Here is a 21,982-nt window from a genome sequence, read left to right as displayed (position 1 = left end):
ATTTTCATACTTCCCAAATACAGTTTAGAATGCTTAGGGAGGAGGTCAGAAACCTTGGGGCCCTCGGGGGGACATGCTGTCTGTGTCCCTTGTGAGTGCATTTGTTGCCTAAATGTAATCAAGTACATTGTTGGGTTTGTTATGTTTCAATTATGGTTCACTTTTCAAGCCAAAGCCAGGATGTTTCATTGGCGTGGTTTTTGCTTTTTTTTTGTTGCTTCGATTCACAATAACCACGTTTTCTGAGAGGACAAAAAATGTTTCCCTCAAAGTGTAATCAAGAGCGCGGTCTCCTTGGTCGCTAAAAGAGAGCCCAGGCTCAGCGACCACAAACCACAAAGACGTCTCCAAGAAAACCCCAAAGCTTATGGCTTATCTGGAGGAATGCAGAATGCGTGGTCACCGCTCAGCAGGTGATGCCCAAAATACGAAAGTGCACGAGGAGCATTCACTCTGACACCTTCGACCTTGTCATTTCACACAGAGAGCTCAGGATTTAGAAAGTGCTTCAGCTCGCTACGTCTCATCTTCAGGCCATGACGGACCTCCGCCGCTTCAGTCATGCGCGCGCGCGTCTTTGTGGTCAATACACCCGGCTGAAGACTACTGTGACAAATCAGTCAAGTGACTGTTGAGTCCCAGATGTCCATCAAGGAATGTAAAGAGATTTCAAGGAGAAAGAGGTATTACATTCACACGCAATCCTCAAAAATAGCTTTTTAAACAACTGTTTAAAACCCAAAAATTAGCAATAGAATCTCCACAAAAAGAAACCCTGCTTACAAGATGTAAGGGAATATAAGTGAGCAATGGATCTTAATATGATATACTTTATTAAATATTCCCATCTGACTATTTTTGGATAATTCTTTATTTCTTTGGATTAAGACAATTTCAATTCAACAACTAACCAGGTTTTGATGATTTCCAGCACCTTTTCAATAGCAAACCTAAATAAATTTATCGTCTGCAAAGATGACACATTTTAATAATTCCAAGTATTGTTTTTATTGTATTGTCAAGAATTGTAACGAATAATTAACGTGGCACCCTGCGAACTTGTGAGGAATTTACACACACTTTTCAGCTTACTTCTCCAATTCCCTGAACAATTGTCTGTGATCTGCAGTGTCCATCGTGCCTTTGTTGATGTTGTGTTGCTGCTATTTGTAATTGATCTGAGTCGTTGTGTACCCTTGCAGCTATTTGGCATCATGTTGTTGGTTCGTATCTCGTTGTAGTTCTTTTGGTGTCTTTGTTGTCCTTGTGTATCTCGTTGCTTCTTTGGGCCCATGTATCAACATGTCACAACCCAAGCACACACGCACACACACACACACACACACACACAGTGTGATTTGATGAAATGAATGCTATCCAGATTCATGCAGGATACACTGCATTTTATCATAAATATACACCCATCCCAATGTTATGTGACTGTACTTTACTTTTAAAGTAATTACTTTAATTACTTTAGTTCAATAATTCCTTGGCAACGATGGTCTTGAAAAACGTCCAAGCCAATGAGGCCATTTGACCTTTTGAATTTGAGAACAAGGCATCATTCCAAGTTGGAGACGAACAACCACAACGCGATCAGCCCAAATGTCAAACTGTATGGACACTTAGGGGTTAAAACGTGTACTGAATCCACCATGCATTGCGCAATCAACGTCCACCGGCATTCGGGAGTTGTGAAAGCGCTTTCATGTCTGATTTAGACCGGTTCAGAGGTTTCGGAGTGAACCCCGTGCGCGTCAGAGGGCGGCTCTTTACGCACCATTATAAAAGCTTAACGCCCTCCCTGCGCGCGCTGTCCCGCTCCAGTCTGGATCTATGTTGTATGTAGACGGGATTCATGCCCCACGCCGTTAGCCTGCACGTCGCAAAGGTTGAAAGTTTGATTTCACGTTATTCGCCGTTCTCCTTCCTCCTCCTCCTCCTCCTCCTCCCGGGGGGCTTCGTTTCTCCTGTGCTTGGATACCGCGCGGACTTAAGCATTGGATATGTGCACACAGGATGATGACAACCCCTTTCCTCCCCGTAGAAGTAAAATAAAATAGGCTTTCGCACACACTGGATTTGCTGCTGTCGTTCCATATGAAGAAGCCAAAAGTAAGTGATTGTTTTCCGCTTCTTACGTTTGTTTTGTTCTACTTGAGGAAATGAGAGCGCGACGCGGGTCAGCTGGACGCGCTGCTGCTGGACTCACGACGTCCAATTTCACCTGTCAAACGAGTACGTCCCCCCCCCCCCCCTTCTTTCCAATTAGTGCGAGGCTTAGCGTGGGCTCCGCAGAGATGGCGCCACGAGCCGCTTATTCAGAGTAAACTGGACATGCAAGTGGCGGCTTCTTTTTCCCGATCAAGCAGTTTGAAAGAGCGGTGCCCCCCCCGCAGATCGATATCCCATCACATGTGCGGCGCCAGACAGGCACCGACTGCCTATCTGTCCCTAATGTAATTAGTTATTGTATAGGAGGATGTGGTACAGGATTAAAGCCCCCCCCCCCCCCCCAGCACCGACCCGATTGATCCCGCCAGGCACAAGTCACCAGTGGGTGAATTAAGCTGTCGGTAATCAGGTACAGGGCGGCAGACTGTGCTTCCATGGATACACACAACCTGGACGTGCACGAGGTGGCAACTTGTGACATTTCTTAATTCGAACAGCTGATGTCATCTTTAATTCGTTGTTGCCGTGTTCTGGGGGTGGAAGGTGTGATCCTACTACCAAAGAGAGCCTTCTGGCGTCTCAGGTGACATCATTTAGTCCAGAAACCCCCGTGCACGTGTGCACCCGATGGACCCCATGTGAACAATAGTAATAGAAATAGCTCACTCTGATTGGCAATTTAAGATGACGTGATCAGATAACTAATGAAAGAACGTTAATAATAATGATTTATCAGAGTGTGTGTGCGTGCAACTGGGAATAGAATGCTTTGAAGTGTGTGTGTGTGTGTGTGGGGGGGGGGGGGGGGGCTCTGCATCCCTGCTGCTGTTGATCACATCCACAACAGAAGAGTCTCCCTTCATGTTTTTTTAATGAAGTTACACACCAAGTTGGGCCTGGCTGGCTGCCTCGGTGCACACCTTTCATCTTTTATTTAGCGTGCCCCGCCCCCCCCCTCAGGTTGGAAACAGACGTGTAGGTGCAGTCTGCTTCAGGGATGGTCTGATCAGTTCATTCCAAGAAATCCTCCGATAAACTGCGGCTCACAAGGTGAATGTCAGAGCGGGGGACAAAGTGTGTGTGTGTGTGTGTGTGTGTGTTGGGTGGGGGGGGAGGGGGCGTAGGGGCTCTCGACCACCACGGGACACCTTTTCACCGCTGGGGGGCGCTCTGTTTCTGACGCCTGAATCCATTTCTGAGAGATCATTCGCTCAGATCTTTGGGCCACGGGAGGTTAACAGAGCCATCACATGTCTTTACCCCCCCCCCCCCACCCCTCAGTGAACGGAGCCACAGATATGTGGAGGCCCTTGGCCGTCATTCAGCGCAGATCTGTGTTCTGATTGACAGCCCCGATGCCGGCTGGAGGCGGTGAGCGAATCCACAGGCCAGCTGCTCACGTAACACGGGCCTGATCCACCTCCGCTCTGTTGTTGTGTCCTCTTATCTGCTCAGGGACCAGAAGAGGGCTTTTCTTTGTCATTCATTGCAGGAAATCTTCACTGTTTCAGATTTTTTTTTTTTGAAAGATGCAAGTAGGTGCAGAACAGAAGGCGGTTAAATAACAGAGAGCTCCGCATCACCGGATTGATTGTGTCATGCAGTAATCACAGCTGAATGGGTTTTGTTTACGGCAAATTAGATCATCTAAGAAGGCAAATAATGCTGACTTGAATCTGGTAAACGAGTCCAGGGTTTAAGGACTTGTTCTCATAGCTCGCTAATGCCTCCCGCTCTATTGCATTAGAGCCGTCACGCTGCTTCGGGGTTCTGTGAGCTCACGGCTGCTGAATCAAGCAAACGGACCCTCTCAGTTAGAAGCCACCTGTAAGACCTTCGGTTACTAAAACACTCTATCAGCTCACATCGGGGATTCATGCTCCCGCAACTCGTGCCTTAATCACTGCCCGTCGGCTTACGTGAATCTCACTGTTACACAAATTCTACCGAAAATTAGTTTTGTGTGGCTGCAACTCTAAATGAAACCTAGCATCGAAAACTTTAAAAAAAATTGTTGTTTTTTAAATTGATTTTTCAGGTATCCATTTTTTCCATCAAAGGTTGTTTGGCGTTTGAGAGATTCAGTCACGTTGGTCTCCAGGATCTCGTGTTACTGGTTAAATTAAATTCTTTTGCTTCGGTCTTTTTTTCTTCGTACCCTCTGGGAAGTCTGAATGATTTGTGTTTCATATTTAATAAGCAGTACACTGGAAAGGTTGTGGAGGTTGATCACATTTTATGACCATAAAGAGGTCTTCTCGAAGCAGATATACAAAATATATATACTGATATACATAGAGATACAAATAGTTTAAAATAAAAGGTGTTGTCTCTGATAAAAAAAATAATTTGCACCCCTCTAATTCAGAACAGGAGAAATTCCATTTTTTTAAACTGTTTTTTATGTTTTTGGACACGGCCAGAGCCCCAGTTGTGCAGCAGTGTTTGTTTTCAGGAGTTGGTTACGTAAGTCCTGGGAACATAAACTTCTCAGCGCTTCACCGCAGAGAGGCGACCTACCGGCAGCGCTCGCTGTGTCGCGTTGTGGTCGAGTAGATGCAAGACAAACCTTGCGAGTGCAACGTTGTTTCTTCAGAAAATACCATCCAGCTAATCACGTCTCCCCACATTTCCTTTTTATTAGTCACTTTTTTTGTAGTTCCAGCCTAAAATGTTGCGGTTTTTCTTTTTCTCCAGAAATGAACGCCATGCCGAATCCATAAAAGCCACAACGCCAACGCGCTTCTAGGCCTTTTGGCTGCGCTGGCAGCTCGGGCGTCGCGTCCCAGCGTTTGCCGCCTTGTTCAGAAAAAGACTGAGACTACTTTTGGCTTTCGATAGATTCAGCCGGAAGTCTGCATCTCGCAGTTTGAGATTACAGCGCTCCTTGAAGCCGTCCCCTGAGAGGTGTCCGTTGAGTCAGGGACGGGTTTCAGAACATGGCGCAGGAGACAGCAACCATGCTCGGAGGGGAGGGGGGGGGGGGGGGGGGGCGTTTAGAAACAGTGTTTGGAGATTTCGGCACCATTAAGTGCTGCCTGCTGATGTCTGTCAGCTCGAAGATTTCCTGGAGGCCTTTTTCAATCGGGCGGGGAAGCTTGAGAGGTCGCATCGGTTCAGTGATTTATTGGACCTGGGTTCGGGCTTGTCTCTGTACACAAAGTGCCGCCGGTCAGTTAGTGGGGGTAATCATTGTCAGGTGAAGAGAATACTTGACCTCAGCCGGGCTCTGTTGGCTGGCAGGGCGTGTTAACCTCTCTTTTTTCTTTCCTCTCAACTCAATTTCTCAACTTGGTACACATTTTTTAACTTTAACACTGCAGTTCAAGATCAAAATAATGTCATGGTTTATGACAGACCTTAATCTCGAATGACGTGTGCTTCCCGAGTTGTTAAGAGAGGTGACGAGTGAGCCATCTTGACTTTTTCCCATGAGAGACGTGCATGCGGACCCTTCGGCTCTGGTCTTAGTGATAGGTGTTGGTGTTCCTGTGTAGTGAAAATGATTATTTGATAGCATATTGGTTTGTTGCATATAGGCTTGTGACCTCTGTGATACTCATCACAGCATCTCAGCCCTTGAGGCCCCTCAGCGCTATTGGTCCAACGCCTTTTGCCGCCAATTTCATGTTTCTTCTGTTTTGTAGTATCGTAAAAGTAAAAGCTTTGGGTTTCCACGCTGTGGTGTGATGGCCACTCTGTGCTCTTAAAGAATGTAATGGCCATTATCCACATGCTGTGTGTGTGTGTGTGTGTAAAAATGAAACAGTTATTGCTTTTCTGGGCCAACTCGATCCGCCAGAAGTTCTGATTGGAAATGTTGATGCTTGTTTTCGTTTCAGTGCTGTGCGGAGTCACCTCATCTTTCCACGCATCTTCAGGGAGCTGTTGGTTTGAGTGTTTCCAGAGTGTTGACCTAAATAGGAATTAGTTGGTTTTAATAATAACATATATTCATATGTAGCATAAATAAGTCGCCTTGTGATGTAAATTTCATCTGCAGCTAATTGCAAAGGCTTGATTACCCCGTTCCTCTTTGTGCTGTACGCTCAAAGTTATTTCCAATGCCTCAGTGAATGGAAATCTTTTACAAGCGTGAAGTCATCTAAATCAATAAGCTGTCCCTGTGTGCATCTGACTCAGAGCCCACTCCGCTGCAGGGCCATCAGACGGGGGTTCCACATGATCCGGAGGTCATGGAGGACAGTGGATGCAGAGGAAAGGGCGCTGTTCACATGGGCACTCACATGGGATCGCACATTGCTGCAGGCCCGATGTCTTGTGCAGTCGACCAACACAGTTCCTGTTAAGCGCTTTTTGACTGTATAGCTGAACGATCTCTTTGAACGTGGTTGGGGGCCGTTGTTGGAAAGGTTGGGATTAGACAAATCAGGTGTACCCTGAATGCATCCTACAGTCCTACAGTCCAGCGCAAGATACGTAGATACAAAAACACTCTAAAAGTGTCTCCGTAACAATGTGAAGCATTGCGGATGATCAGCATGAACCAATCCTGGCCCTGCAGCTATCAAAGCACACAGCACAGCATACGGTGTGTTGGAATACCTGCAATGAGCTTGTGAACATCTGCGTTTACCAACCACTGCGATGCCCATCTGGAGAATAAGAGCTCCGCTGTGGGTGAGAAGTTGCGAAGGTGAAAAAGTTGGCAGGACATCCGTGTGAGGAATCCGAAGGGGGGGGAAGGTTGGTTACTGAACTCAGAGGGAAATTCCCCTTAGAGTATATTAACCAGAACTATCTTTGTAGCTATTTATTGACATAGAAAGTGGTGTAACTTTACAAGGTGACGATAAAATATAACGTTTCCTTTCCAAGGAAAACACTAGAGAATACACAGACTTCTAATGTACTTTATCTTCATCCTCCCACTTTTTGAAATGTTGGCAAGATCAGATTTCCTGCTAGATACCAGAGGGGAGAGCAAAGGTTTTAAGGCGGGGCAAACACCGGAGCGCGAAATACTCGCCTGCAAATATTTAATGTTCTGGGGGCTTTAATTGTGAAAGTTAATCGGCGACACAGTGGATGTGGCGTTCGCTGTCTTTTTCAAAGTTGAAAAAAGTAATACAGTTTTTGATCCTGGTCTTTCAGACTGCAGGATCTCTATGTTTTTTCCCAAAAATGTGTATTGGTCTGACAGCAGATAATCCTCGGGGGGCTCCGGGGCTGGATTTCGTCCACTGCTTCTAATCCAATTACAAGTTGGAGTTGGAGAAGAAAAGTGACACATTTTTACGAGCTTATATAAAATTCATCATCAGGTGATGTCTGGTGGAAATCCAGATGAAAAGACAACAAATATAATTTATTGATTCTAAATTGTGACCGTCAGGTTCATATTAATAACATGTCCAATTCTAAAAAGATGACATGATATCATTCTTGAATTAGGACTCAAGCCTCGGAGACGGTAATCAGATTAGGCCATCGCGCCATCTCAAACAACAAATGTCCTTGTGGAATAACAAGATCTCCCCGGAGCCAAAGGACATTTACTGGTTCAAAGTTTGAAATGAGAATCTTGTGAGTTTCGCTCAATAACAGCATTGCTCCGTCCTTCCTTCTCTGGAAACACAACGTGCCCTTCGTTTTATTAAGACCTCTAATCTCCTCTTAACTCTTTCATGTTATTTGGTCAAAGGGGGCACATCATTTGGTAAAGTCTCAATTCAGTCTGGTCTCATTACACAATTAAAACGTTTATTTTTTTCTCTGTGCCATTATGGGAGCAACAGGGTCTCTACCTCCGCGTTTGTGACCCACTGTAAGTGCTGTATGTGTATGTACTGTTCTGGTCTTCTCCGGCTCGTCCGTAGAATCCACCGCTGCTTTGGATCCCTTCAGCGCCACAGCAAACCTGTGTTGGAAAACCACATCTTCATTACCACCAAGAACCTCCCCCGTACTTGAGAGACGAGTGGCTGTCGAGCTGCCGGCCTTGATCCCTCCCAAACGGGCCTGACCCCTCTCCATCGCACTCAGGAGTACCTTGTTGTCGGTACTCGCCCATGGAGACGGCAGCAGCCGCTGCTAATTTGTCCGTCTGTTTGTCGGTTTTGTCCTCGTGTAATTCTGTCCAGACTCATGATCACAGTTCATCTGTTGTCAATGAGCATTTTTCATCCAAACCCCCCCCCCCCCTCCGATTGAAATTCCGTCAATGAGAAACACCAAAAGCAGCTGTCTGCAGTCGTGAACGTCGGAGCGTCTGTTCCGAGCAGCCATTAAGATGTTAACTATTGACACGTGCATGTGACGGCTCATTGATCGGCGGCGTGGGGGAGAAACCTGATTCTTTCCTTCTAGTCGGTAAACAACGCAGGACTGAATGGTACAAACAACAAAGCAACGATGTCATAAATGTCCTGTTTTTTTTTTTTTTGCTTCTACGAGAATACGTGGTTGAGGGTTAGGGTTTGGCCTGGAGAGCCCGTTCAGATCTGCCAGATATCGCGCTGTTGGGAAAGTCCACTTTCCTGTCCTCCTCACAGAAGGTCCAGCCCGTCTCCCATTGCGTTCCCAGTGAACGCGGCGCGCACACGGGAGCGATTCGCTTCATTGAGGACACAGAGGCAGCGGTCCGGCCTGGGAAACGATGAGCTCCTGTCAGAGCAGCTGGGACTTCAGTCCTTCAAGGTCACTCGCGGAGCGTCGGGGGGGGGTGGGGGGAAAGTCCTCCAGCTCTTCACCCCGCAGCTGTGCTGTTTATTGCTGTGTTTGGCCCGAGCGGAGTCCCGGGATCTCACCAGCGCTTTTGCTGCTTCTAAAGACGCCATCGGTTTGTTTTTGCACAGGCGTTATTTCACAGAGATGCATTTTCTCGGTTCATTTCCTTGGAGATAAGGAAGCTCACGATAAGATAAGGAATTATTGTTCCTGGATGTAGTGCTGCATCGCAGAGCTGTAAGCATGTTGTTGTTGTAACCTCAAGACATATGTACTTAAATAATAATAATAATAATCAGTCATTTGACAAACTGATATTTTTAAGAATGTGTGACAAATTGTGATTATTCCAAGTAATTAACTCACTTGCACCCTCTACGTTTGAAAGGTTTAGAGTAGGGAACGACATTTAGGACTCAAATGATTTTACTGATAATTGTTTTTTTTAAGTAAGTGTGTATCGGCGGCATCTTTATTTACTTGTCTTTTTTTGTCTTATTGAAATAATGCACATCTAATAACCTCTTGTTAGTTAACTCAAAACATCCTTTTAAAATGAGTTCACGGTCTTTCAAAACGGAATGATGACCATTTAGTTAATTAGGTGCTAAATAGATTACAAAGCGGGGTATTCTGTGGCGCTATTGTGATTGACAGCCCGCCGGCACCGCGCCCACTGAGGCCAAAGCCAAAGGTTCCCACAGAGTTAGTTTCTCGGCGGTGGGTCTGCTCTCAAACCTCCGGGAAGAAACACCCAAGGAGATCAACAAAAAACTCCACGAGGAGAACAATGACTGTTTCTACAACTTGTTGAATCCCATAAACAGTTTATAGCCCTGGAACAACATGTTTCAGCTGTAATCGAGTCGGCATCGATGACATAACCAACATCCTGCCATTTTTAGTAGTAGTCAAATTGGTTGAAAACATGAAAACATGAAATTATCCACTCAGAAACGTGTTCTTCGTAACATTTCCTCTCCTTCATTTTAAGTCAGTTGCATTTGATGCTTAACTCCGTTCCCAACCAACAAAGGACACTCGTCGGCCCGATGTAAGGTGAACCCGGTCGGAACCCGGTCGGTCTGTTTATCGTTAGTAGCGTTCCGCCGGCTCGTTTAATGGGTTGTGAATCCGTCCCATAAAGACTTGGGGAATGTGGGCAGATATTCGCGTCACCATCACGTCCTGCTGTGAGTACTGCGGTCTTTCCCCGGCCCGACCTGATCTCACGAGAAAAGAAACGCCGCGGGGAAGATTTTTTTTTTCTCTGAATAACCAATGGCAGCTCTCCGCATGCAGAGCGCACATGTGTGCAGAACATGTTGGTTCCCCACTTCGACGGCTCTACTTCACATTCTCTCGGAAGGACGTCATTGCTAAGCCTTTCCATGTGGTTTTGTTGACCCGTGTTTTCTCCAAGACTGAAAGAAAGAAGACCTGTGAACAGGATCACAGTGTAATGGAAATGGCAACGCTCACAATTATATTTAAAGATGGCGGGAAGCCTTCTGCACTGGATTCTGCCAAAAGCAAAGTACAATGGTTGCTATTTATTTACAATATTTTTCAGTGATTTTATGTGATTCTTCAGTCTCACAATGTCATTGTCTGTGGAGGCCTCCTCTTCAGCCCACTTTGTAGGGGAAAGCAATGAAATTAACAATCAACTGGTGCTTGTTTCTTTCCAGTGGCAAAGTTGTAAACCAGCACCAGAACAAGGTAAAAAAAAACACATCAAGATGCATGAACCGCCCCCCAGTTGGATCTGAGCTGAGTTGGTTTGTGATTGATAGCCCTTGATGCTTAAAGAAAAGACAACGGTTCCATTCTTTGGGAATGCGGAACGCACTGGAATCTGTTAGGATGCTGTGGAAGGTCTTTGCTGGCTTTGCTTTGGTAAACAGCTCGTCCTTGACCTTAACAGTAAGCACCCTTAACTGTTGTTGTATCTGGAGCTCTTCACGTTTCATCCGCTGTGTCCTTTTGCTCATGTGATTTATCACTTATGACAAGGGGTCGAGGCGCAGCTGATGAGTTACAAGATACCCCGAGCATTTGTCTCTGGTAAATCGCTCCAAGTCCCGTCTGCCATTGGACGCCCATTTGTTTTGGTGAGCAACAGAAGCTTCGTGCAATTGGAGTACAGCCCCCCCCCCCCCCCCCCCTCCCCCACCCCTTTGTCTTTTCCTGCTGTTAATGGATGCTGTTCCATTCGCTTCCTGTTGTGACCAAGTGTGCAGTAGCACAAGGAAGCTGAGTGACCAACTCTGCCTGGAAGGCCCGTCAACAACCAATCAGAACGGCCCAAACTGCCGGGGACACTTTTTGAAATAAATAAATAATCAAAGAGCTGCTGCAAAAAGTAGTTGTGCTGGTTGTGATTAGATTAGACATGGCTCAGCTCACACGGTTCTCCTCCAATGGTTTTTGGGTTAGGCCCTGGCTGGCCCTAATCTCTTTTGAGAGGAGACCTGCAGACCCATTGCATAATATGGTTAGATTGGCACAGGGAACAGGAAGCAGGTCAGCCAACTGAATGGCACCTGCTAATGTACGCTAAGCCAGTGCAACACCAACAGCAAATACCGTATCTCAAAGTTACAGTTTCTTTGTGAAGGAACAAATGTTTTTCATTCCGCGGTTCCTTATGAGGCGTTGTGTCTAAAGGATGTTGCAACAAATGGGCCGGGTTTCATGTCTCTTCCTCAAAGAACAAGAGCAGAGCAGATTTTTTCAAAAGATTTGAAATGTGTTCATTGTTTCCTTTTGGCGCATTACTACTTTCGGTTTATCATCATCATCATCGCCTGTGTCATGTCATGAATGGACACAAACATGCGGATGCAGCGGAGCTGTGACCCGGTGCATCCGAGGACAAAAGAGTGTAACCACGGCGATGGATGAAAACATACGGCCGCTTAGTTGACGCCGGTTTGCTCGTTGACAACGAAGGTGCTGCTTCTCAGAAACGGACTCTGCCGTCCCAAGTCGTGGTCTCTCCGGCACTTCTTCTGCCCCTGGGGGGGCAACGCATGTGGCGGAGCAAGACGTGTCGGATTACTCGACAATGCAGGTGCAGACACGGAATCGCAGATTGCGATAGTGAGTGAAATATGATTTGTGAGAAATCTCGCTGGATGCATCCTTGAAATCGTATCCACCTGTGTGTCACAACAACGCAGTGTTGCAACATGACTGATTTGAGGTTTGCTTTTCTCAGGGCCTAATGGTCCGCTGAGAACCAGCTGCGTGGCAGGCTGGGAGAGAGAGGCCCGGCCTGACCACTTGAAAGCAGCTTTTTTTCAGCCCCCCCCCCCCGTCTATGCACAGACCCACAGCCACATAGGCAGTCGGCACCCTTTGCTTTCCAGCTCCGAGTACCTACTCCAAGTGTCAAGGAGCCGCCACACAGAAATCGTTTGAACGCGTCGGCATGCAGGGAAAGTGCAGGCGACACATTGTTAACGTTGAAGAGGATGGTTTGCATTGCAGGACTTTTTTAAAAGTCTCTCTTGAAAAGGTTTTCCCAAGGCATTTAGTTTTAGTGGCTAAGGACTCATTTGGGACGGAACCTGATCTGCAGGTTGTTCCACGCTAAGACGACACTGATAACGTACGTCCTTCCTCCTTTGTGAAGAACTCCATTTGTCTTCATCAGAGACAATGAGATGGTACTTGGACTCTTGTCTTGTTTTTTTTAATTGCCAGCTACCCCTCTAAATTGCTTACATCAACATCATTATCAGACATCGGAGCGTTTGTGTTTATTGTCCTTTGCATTAATGCGATGTGAATCCAAATATCCACATATTTTCAGTGTTTGATTACATCTACGTGAAATATTGGCAGTCCAAGCTAATTAGCTAGCTGGTGTCTGATAGAGCGGACGGGCCTCTAAACTGCAGATCGGTGGTTCCTGGGCAGCGTGTGAATGGGTGTGTGCGTGCTTAGTTAGTCCTGATGAATAGTGCCACTTTGCGTGTTAGCCCCGACCACCATTGCATGAATGGGTGAGTGAGTGGGCGTGCGACATGTTGTGTGAAAGCACTTTGAGTGGTCTGAAGGCGTTGCAGAGTACACCTAGCACACAGGCTGAAGGCTTCATGCATAATAACTCTTACCTAACGGCCGTTACGGTTGCGACTGTTCGATCATGCCCGAATATTTATGTCCTCTCTTTTCAGGGAGAGGCAGGAGCACCACAAAATGTGTTTTGTCTTTTGCGTGGTCTAGAACGACCTGCTTAAAGCCAGAAAGGCTTTGTGCGCTCTATGACAATGACTCCTAGTGGGTCCATGTGGATTCATAAGCCAATCAGGCTGCTCATTGAGGAACATCAGAGCAGCCTGGTCACAAAGAGTTGATCATCATCATGTCATATGATGGTATTCATTATAGCTAATAGGTCATTATTGGATAATTGTCAAAACATCTTGTGTTTGTCTTGTTTTGGATCTGCAGATTTGGATACGCGTCTGTGTCCATTTACTGCTGTTCATCACGCTTGGGGTACATTCAAGCAAATTTGACGCCAACCCAGTGACAGATGACATCTCTAGACTTTCTATTCTGGTAAGAACAAAGCTGTGATTCACTACAACGTTCCCAGCTCTGTTTGGGGGTAAATTTCATTCTGTTTTTAAAGTTCTTTTAATTCCAAAAGCAGTTTGGCTTTCATTTCGAAAATGTAATTTGTCTGCATATTTTTTTGTGCTCTTTTCCTTTTACAGAGACAAAATATTCCCAAAGATTACAAAATTCCTGTAAAATACATTCCGAGGGAAGAGGTAAGGCCGCTCTGGGAGGATTATGGTACGTTAGTGGACATGCAGTCTGTTATGGACACTCAATTAATGCCATACATCTTCTCTTCCTCTTTCAGGGAGGGATGTGTTGGGTGAAATTAAACGTCTTCAACTTAGAGGAAAGTTTAAAACGTTTAGAGGATAAGTTTGGAAACATTTCCTCCAACAGGAAAGATATTAGCATATTCATCCAAATGTTCCAAGAACTGCGGATCAGCATGGGCTCTTTGGTAAGTTCCTGTGGCAGAAGTAGTAGAAGAATAAACCCAATATCCACACACTGTCATGATGTCAACAGCAACCACACAATGACGGAACCTAGTCTGTGAGATGCGACTAATGTTGAAATGTGTCTCTGCAGGAGCTGATCATGTACGAGTTTGACTGCCACTGGAGGGAAGAGAGGTGGCAGACGGCGCGCTACTTTGACTTCGTCAAAGACTTCCTCAGAGCCGCACAGAATAAAGAATATTCAGATGACTGCGACCCCCCTCCCTGTCCCACAACACCATACGCAGTAACAACAGAAGAATACTCAAATGGTGAATGTTCCACTCTTTGTGCTCCTTTACAGAAAACCCTCCACCTCATGGTTGTGTATTTTCATACTGATCGGGTTTGCGTTCTTGGTGGTTTTGACCGGGTATTCGCTGGCTCGACGGGAGCCGATGAAGTGAAGATGAAACGGCGGCTGGTTCATGACAAAAACCTGTCGAGGCTGTCAAATGCCTACAAGTGCAGCAAGCAACTACATCTCAAGAATCAGGAATCAGGAAACGTCGATTGCCATTTTATGTTAGACATACATCTGACTTGGCGGTTGGTGCGTGACGGAAGACAGTACAATAAAGACAACATAGTGCAGCAATAAGATAAACATAAAATAAAAGTATAATAAAATATATGCTATGGTTTAGTACGCTAAAGCTATGGGTTAGTAAGTTGAGAAATAAAAATAAAGATAAAGTGCACCAGCTAAACAGAAAGTGACAAGTGAAAGTGACAAAGTGAATGAACATGGGAGTGAGAGTCAGTCAGGGGGGGCCCCGGGCTCTGTTGATGAGCCCGACTGCCGAAAGGGAAGAAACTGTTCGTGTGGCGGGAGGTCTTAGTCCTGATGGACCTCAGCCTCCTGCCGGATGGAAGGGGCACAAACAGTTCATGTCCAGGGTGGGAGGGGTCGGCTACAATCTTTCTGGCCCGCTTCAAAGTCCTGGAGAGACGGCAGATTGCAGCCAATCACCCTCTCTGCAGAGCGGATGACCCGCTGCAGCCTGCCCTTGTCCTTGGCTGTGGCTGCAGCGTACCACACGGTGATGGAGGGGCAGAGGATGGACTCCATGATGGCCGTGCAGAAGTGCACCATCATCGTCTTTGGAAACCTCTAGTTATAAAACTAAAAAATCCACAGTTTCGAGTAAAGAAACATGAAAGTGTGCTGCTCCTCACCAGCTTTAAATCAGTGCCGAACATCTTGGGCCTGAGGGGTCGGACAAAACCAGGAATTTGCTCCTTAAGACCAGTAGTCATTATTTGCAGCCCGTTGGTGCCCTTGTTGTCTGTTTTATGGACGGATGGTTAAAGGCGCAGACCGTTTGGTGCCTGCTTGTTTGTTGCTGCCGCCATTATTAACCCCATGACCTCTCTACCGAGAAGCTTAGGGTTTAAACAAAAATAAGACACAGCTGTGACTTCTGACTCTCGGGGAGGAAGCTACGACATAAACGGTTGTGGACTGGCAAATGTCAGGCGCTAACGTGGTTATCTGACGTGTTTCATCGGCACAATGAGCCCATCTGGTGCGAGATGTGAGCCGCGGGATGCTACGATAAGACAACAAGACCGGTCAAAGATAACAATCAGTCCGAGCTTTCTCTGGCAGACACTCTGTGCGAGTGTGGGTTTCTCTCCTCATGCGGGACGGGTGGAGACTCAACATCAACATTGGTTCCACATGCCACGCTGACAGTTACGTATCTATCATTTCACTGTCAACTGGTTTTTCAGGAGCATTTCATTGGAACAAAGTTCCAAAGCAAATCTGATGCTGACAATAACATTTTTTTTTGGCTGACTGTCAGGGTTTTGAGTTACTGAAAGGGAAGTCTTGGTAGAAACTGGTTTCCATCGGGCGTACGTGTTACTGAGGCTCTGCAACGTCTCCACCGTGGCACAAAAAGGACAAACCAGGCAGCAGCTCTTGGAAGAGCCTTTTTTGTGTTTTCCAAAGCCCCAAAGGGTCACAACAGTCGCAAAACCGCGTTGGCGCCCACAAATCATTGTCCAAAAGGGTTGAGTCGACGGTCCCGAAAGACACCGCAGCGTTTCTTTAGGGGTCTTCAGATGGAACCTCCCCACTAGTGTCCACTAAATCCCGCACACAGGACCTTTCAAGTTGTTTTACTGCCCGAGTTGACGATTTAGGTCACACTTCCGGCTCATTATTTACCATCCAGTCTACAAATTCGAACCAGCAGTCGACCTCGGCCTGTAAAGCGCCCGCCCGTCTCCTTTGGTCTATTGTGAGCCGGCTCCATTCAGCGCGGATCTCTGGTGGCCGCCTCCACAAGCTTTTCAGTCCGGGAACCGTCATTTGTTCTCAAGAACTTTGCGAGATAAAAAAAAAGAAACTGAACTGAAAAACGTTCCCGGCGCTTCGAAGGGCCCATTGAGACGCGGCTGAGTCACAGGGCCGAGGGGACGGCGTCCCCAGGTAGCGCATGTGAGAGGGAAGAAAAGGGGCCGAAACCTCATTGTGTACGTGTTGATTACAGAGCAATCTTCCAATCTAAGCTTGGACCGAGTGGTTGCATTGGATCTTTTGTGTGTGGAGGGGGGGCGGCAGCATGAAAAAGGCACTATTGAGTCTACCTTTTTGCACCTGACAATGACATGTTTTCACCATGAGGCCCTCACTAACTCAAACTCCCCCCCCCCCCCCCCGTCTCCCCTCTACAGTGACACCGGCGCCCAGCAGTAAAGACGCAGAGTGTGAAACAGGCTGCAATCAACGTGAGTGCGTCTTGGGTTCATTCGGGTCTGTGTTCCCGTGGCAGAAACCGGCCCAGCTGGTGTGTCAAAGCCGGCGGTATTTTTGCGACACTCAGGCCCGTAGCCCACGGAGCGGCTGTCACTCGGAGAGAGCGCCGCGGGGCGAAATTCCTCGCCACCTCCCGGTGGGCTGGGTCTCATCTCGTCGGGCTCGTCGGAATCTTCCAGTTGACACATTAAACATTCATGGGAAATATATTGTGTGCTTTGTTCCTGAACCCTTTGAGGTGGTAAGAGGTACATTAGGGCCGGAGCGGGTTTGTCTCGTAAAATGTAAAACGACTCAATTGGGCGAACGACTGGGCTTTTTTCACCCGGTCTGGCTTTGACGGCATGGATAGATTTAAGAAACGTGGTAATGTGACACGGCTTGAAAGTCTCACTCGAAAAGTGTGTTTCGGAGCTCGTTCTCTCAGATGTTGGCTCTCTCGTTTTCCCGGATTATGCGCTGAAGGTTGACATTTGAACCTTCTGTGGAAGCCAAACCTTCCGTCATTAGATTCATAGAAACAGAACCAGAAGCAGGTTTTTTCAATAATGCTGTTGTGATGCGTGAGAGGTTTTAAAAAAAATAGATTTTTTTACACTTAAAACTAATTGGGGAAATATAGATTTCTAAAGTTACACATACGCGAGACTAGAATGACGTTAAAACAACCTCAAGATCTCCAGCTACTTGTTAAAATGTGAACCGTTGAACGGTTGAAGTGGGAAGAGTCCGAGAGGAGGAGGTTTTCACGTTTTACTCTGCTTTTTCCCCCCAGATGCTGAAACGAGAGCCCTGTCTGAGGTGGTGGAGCAGAGCCTTCTGTCCTTACTGTTCATTCCACTCCTAGCGCTCATATTGCTGCTCGTGTGGAAGGTGAGTCGAGCTTTGAGCCGCTAATCTGTTTCATATCCAGGGCCACTCGCTCATTGTCCAGAGATAGCTCTCTGTTTGGTTTGACGGGTGTGCAGACTGTTGAGTTGTGTCTTGTGTTAATATTTATTTCCTAAAACAGGTTCGATCATGTAGGAACGAGGAGGATCCGCAACAAAGTCCTGGAGAAGTTGGACTCTTCCCAGGAGCCGAAGCGACCGCGCCTCCACTAGACACTGAAATATCAGAAAAGTGAGCCTTCTTTGACGTTGTTCAGATGAATATGTAGTCATCTTGATTTAATGAGTTTAAAGCTAGCGCTTTGTTAGCATTAAAACCATTAGCACCGGAGGAAATGGTGACAATATGAGTTGCTGCAGTGTGAAATCCCAGCGATGTCATAACATTTTAGCTTTTAACCAAAAGGCCGCGCTGCAAAGAAAGGATTTGGGAACCTATGCCCCGTTTATAAATGTCTTGACACACCACTCTTCATCCCGTTTGGTCCATGCTCAGTTAAAGCTGTAACGTTACGGCATCGAAAGCCCCTGAGCTCCAGCGTTAAAGGCTTCCCGGCTCGTTGTTGAGCCGCGTGGGGACGTGGTGTTTACTGTCTGACGTTTTCTCTTCCCGTCTGATTACAGAAACATGTTGAACGTCATCGAAATAGAGTAACGGCGCTGCGCCCGCCCGCCTTCTGCGTAAGTGGTGAGATTTTGAAAATCCAAAGCAAATCCACCTTTAATCCTTCACTAGCAGCTGCGCTCTGAAACCTCTCTCCGCACACGTTTCTCTCCCACAGGGCTCCTCCTCCCCCCCCCCCCCCCCCCCCTCTGCCCCTCCCCCTTCCCCTCCCTGTTGGCGTTCAGACCAAAAACCCGTGATGAGGCACCCGGCGCGTTTCCGACTCCTCTGCAGGCCGGCGGTCACAAGGCGCCGTGGGCCGAGCTCCGCCTTCCATGTGAGACTCCATTAAACCTCGTGCTTCTGAAAAAAGACTAAGACCCTCCACCACCACCACCGCCCCCCCCCCCACTGACTTGGCTCCCGCGGATCGTCCTGCAGAACCTGCTGCTGCTGCTCCATAACCCCCCCCTCCAGGCCCTCCAGGCCCCCCCCACACAGCTCCTTCAGCGCTGCGACAGCCTGCCTGTGTGTTTTTTTTGGAGCCGGCGGTTCGTCTACAAACAGGCGGTGCAGAGGCTGACGGACACTCGGCGTCTCCTGCACCAGCTGAGGCATGAATTTCTACCTCCGGTGAACCCTCCCCCCCCCGCCCCCCCACTCCGCGTTTTTGACCACATCTTCGACGGCTCTGCGGCCTCTTCTCCCGGTCCGGGCTTCCCCTCAAGAATGTAACGTTGGACATTTGTACTTCCAGCTTTGTAGTCACGCTGTCTGGTTCCGGCCCGTCGGGGCGCTCCATGTATTTATTTATTGGCGGCAGCACTGAGCTGCTGTTGTCGATACAACTGAGACGTTACAAGCGATCACTTAAGAGCAACTCTACTAATGGGTCACATTTAAAGAACAATTATATACTAACCCCCCCCTCCCCCAATGTTCCCACTACATCTCCTGGTGTGATGCCGTTGTTGGTGTATGTGACTCGGATGGTTTAGGTTGAGTGAATGGATCACACGGAGAACAGAACCGAACATGCTGCTTTGAATGACTATTGGACCATCGTGTTGTGAGTATCAGGGATGACTCAGAACACAGGTGACAGAGGAATGACAACGACGGGCCTCCCCTAGTTAACCATGGCTCTAAAACGCCTTTTTGTTAAATCTCACCAAAGCAAAAAAATCTTTTTAAAGGGCCATTCAAAAAAAAGTTCAATCAGAGAAGTAAGACTGATTATAAAAATGCTGTATAATATTGTTAAATGCTTTTTACTCCATGACTTTATTACAGTCGCAAACCCAACCCGTCGGCTTATTCTTACTCATTTTGCCTTTGTCCGGTATCAGTGTTGTACTTGCATAATAAAACCCACTGAAGACAATCTGACCAGGCTAGTTAGTGCATTCATCATGATTCCAATGCGATTCTTACAGACGTGCACCTTTATTTGTTCCCGCAACACGCAGCTCGCCGGGTGGGAACGCCGGGCGGACCCAAATGTCAATGTTGCCTTAAAGTGCAGAGATCCACGTGAAGGGCAGAACATCACTACACGTCGGTTGCATGAACCTTGCGGTGATCTGTGGGAAGTGAAGAAGTCAGGTTCAGGGCGTAAAGGTGCCCCTCCCTGAAAAATCTGATCATCCCGCTCCCTTTCTCACTGATAACAGACCTCAGCTGGTCAAAGGCATTCGAACTATGGCACGCAGTTGACGCTCTGCAACGAGCGCCGCGCCTGCTTGCTAACCAGAGTAAAATCAAAGGCAGCATCTGGCCACGTCCGCCCCATTGGGCCCGTTTCCCGGGAGCGCGCCGCTTCGACCCGGGACAGAAAGACGACGCAGAGGTGCCGAAGCAGCTAACGCGACCCGCTTAGCCTCGCCCCAAAGCAGGTCGAGGTCCATTTAACTCCGGGCGTCAAGGTGCGACCGAGGAGCCGATGAGAGGTAGAAGAGGCCCGTTTTCCCACCGGGCCCCAGGAGAGTAGACCGGGACCAAATCACACACATCTGTTTCTAGATTCTAGTCATGTTTGTGGTCTCACATTGCACCATATCCATTTCTCTGTTTTGTGCCTTGTTGGGTTAGTTTGATTGAGCCGTTGATGTAGAAAAAGAAGCCTCTCTGAGTTCCTGCATGGTAGCAGAAAGTGGTGAGGCCACAGATCAGCTCCCCAAACCTTCTCTTCTTTTCTCGCATCTTTCATGTTGTTTGAACTTTGACATCTGATACGTCGCTTGACTTTTGACTTGGGGCCGGTCGTGATTCTCACCGGCAGAATAATCTGCAGTGGTTGGGACATAACTTTTCGTGTTATCCTGTTGTAAACCTTTAGGAAACAAGTTGAGCTGCTTGTTTCACGTGTATTTGGGATGTAGGAGGAGTACTTTGTGCAAAACGGAATCTGTGTTTAAGGAGAACGAGTATACCACATTGGTGTTCATATAGTTGAGAGCAGCAGTACCATTCAGCATCAATAGCCAGGATTATTCGCTGTGGTTTTGTATTGTTTGTTGTTTTGACCTGCAAGAGGATTACATGCAACCGAAATTGAACTTTTGAACAATATTAGAGCATATTATCTACGGCAGCCTGGACCCTCACTTTGTTCGGCTTTGGGTTCTGCTTCTCTCCGTAAAGGCCAAACTAACAAACAAACAAAGGTATACTCTGTCAAAAGCTTCTTTTTGTTTTTAATGCATAGTCTTTGAATATCATGAGCTGCAACAGGTCTAAGCTGTGAACCAAAAAAAAGAGAGAAAAGCAACACGTCCTCCCATCTTGCCGCTGCGTGTTCCTGATGCAGAGAATCCACGTCATTCCAGCGTGTTGCTGTGCGTGTTGCTGTGCGTGTTGCTGCGCGTGTTGCTGCGCGTGTTGCTGTGCGTGTTGCTGTGCGTGTTGCTACGCGTGTTGCTGTGCGTGTTGCTGTGCGTGTTGCTGTGCGTGTTGCTACGCGCGTTGCTGTGCGTGTTGCTGCGCGTGTTGCTGCGCGTGTTGCTGTGCATGTTGCTGTGCGTGTTGCTGTGCGTGTTGCTGTGCGTGTTGCTGCTGTGCGTGTTGCTGTGCGTGTTGCTACGCGTGTTGCTGTGCGTGTTGCTGCTGTGCATGTTGCTGTGCGTGTTGCTATGCGTGTTGCTGCGCGTGTTGCTGTGCGTGTTGCTATGCGTGTTGCTGTGCGTGTTGCTGCTGTGCGTGTTGCTGTGCGTGTTGCTGCTGTGCGTGTTGCTGTGTGGTCCGAGTGAGCAGAGCTACACACTGAACGGTGCATTCGGGCTCGATGGATCCACCTCACTGCAGTAGGAGGGAGAGGGGGGGGCTCCAGGCAGGAAATAGGTCTGGGTGCCAAAAAGCAAATGTAATTATTATTGCCGGTTGGTTTTCTGGGTGAAAACTGTTTTCTGTATTTTTGTATAAATATAAAGACATATACAATGATATATGAGATATGAATAAAGTACATGTATTCAACTGTTATTCTTTTAATGTTGTATTCTTTTTTGATCCTCTGGACTTTTAATCAAGCTTTTTGTGTGTTTTCTTTCAAACTGGACCAACAGAGATTCAACTGGATTTTTGGGGCTGCGTTCAACTTTCAGACATTTGCTTTGATCCAAATAGCTGACGTGCACATATGAATGTGTGAATGTGTTCATCCTACAAGGGGGGCGGGAGTTTACCAAGTTTAACCAACGGTGGCCCCATTGGAAGAGGAAAGGCTTTATTTTAAATGGACATTAACCTTCTATTTAAGTGACAGACCAACACA

The 21,982-nt window shown here is 47.3% G+C and overlaps 1 protein-coding gene across 1 annotated transcript; it reads left to right on the top strand.

Annotated features, from left to right (window-relative positions):
- Positions 1–1,707: 1,707 nt before the first annotated feature.
- On the top strand, positions 1,708–21,674 carry kitlga (kit ligand a). The gene is made up of 10 exons (XM_037452306.2): positions 1,708–2,118; positions 13,333–13,443; positions 13,602–13,658; positions 13,754–13,906; positions 14,038–14,218; positions 16,635–16,688; positions 17,492–17,589; positions 17,729–17,838; positions 18,231–18,287; positions 18,389–21,674. The coding sequence occupies exons 1-9, from the start codon at positions 2,104–2,106 to the stop codon at positions 18,259–18,261; spliced, it is 810 nt and encodes a 269-aa protein (XP_037308203.2). The 5' UTR covers positions 1,708–2,103; the 3' UTR covers positions 18,262–18,287; positions 18,389–21,674.
- The last annotated feature ends 308 nt before the right edge of the window (positions 21,675–21,982 follow it).

The sequence above is a fragment of the Pungitius pungitius genome, chromosome 6 (assembly GCF_949316345.1).
Source record: "Pungitius pungitius chromosome 6, fPunPun2.1, whole genome shotgun sequence".
Classification (NCBI taxonomy): domain Eukaryota; kingdom Metazoa; phylum Chordata; class Actinopteri; order Perciformes; family Gasterosteidae; genus Pungitius; species Pungitius pungitius.
Note: the sequence above shows the minus strand (reverse complement) of the source record. Positions and strands in the feature narration are given on the sequence as shown.

Coding starts and splice junctions, on each gene's coding strand:
- kitlga (XM_037452306.2), top strand. Junction 14,219..16,634: donor AACAGAAGAATACTCAAATG/GTGAATGTTCCA, acceptor TCCCCTCTACAG/TGACACCGGCGCCCAGCAGT. Junction 17,839..18,230: donor GACACTGAAATATCAGAAAA/GTGAGCCTTCTT, acceptor GTCTGATTACAG/AAACATGTTGAACGTCATCG.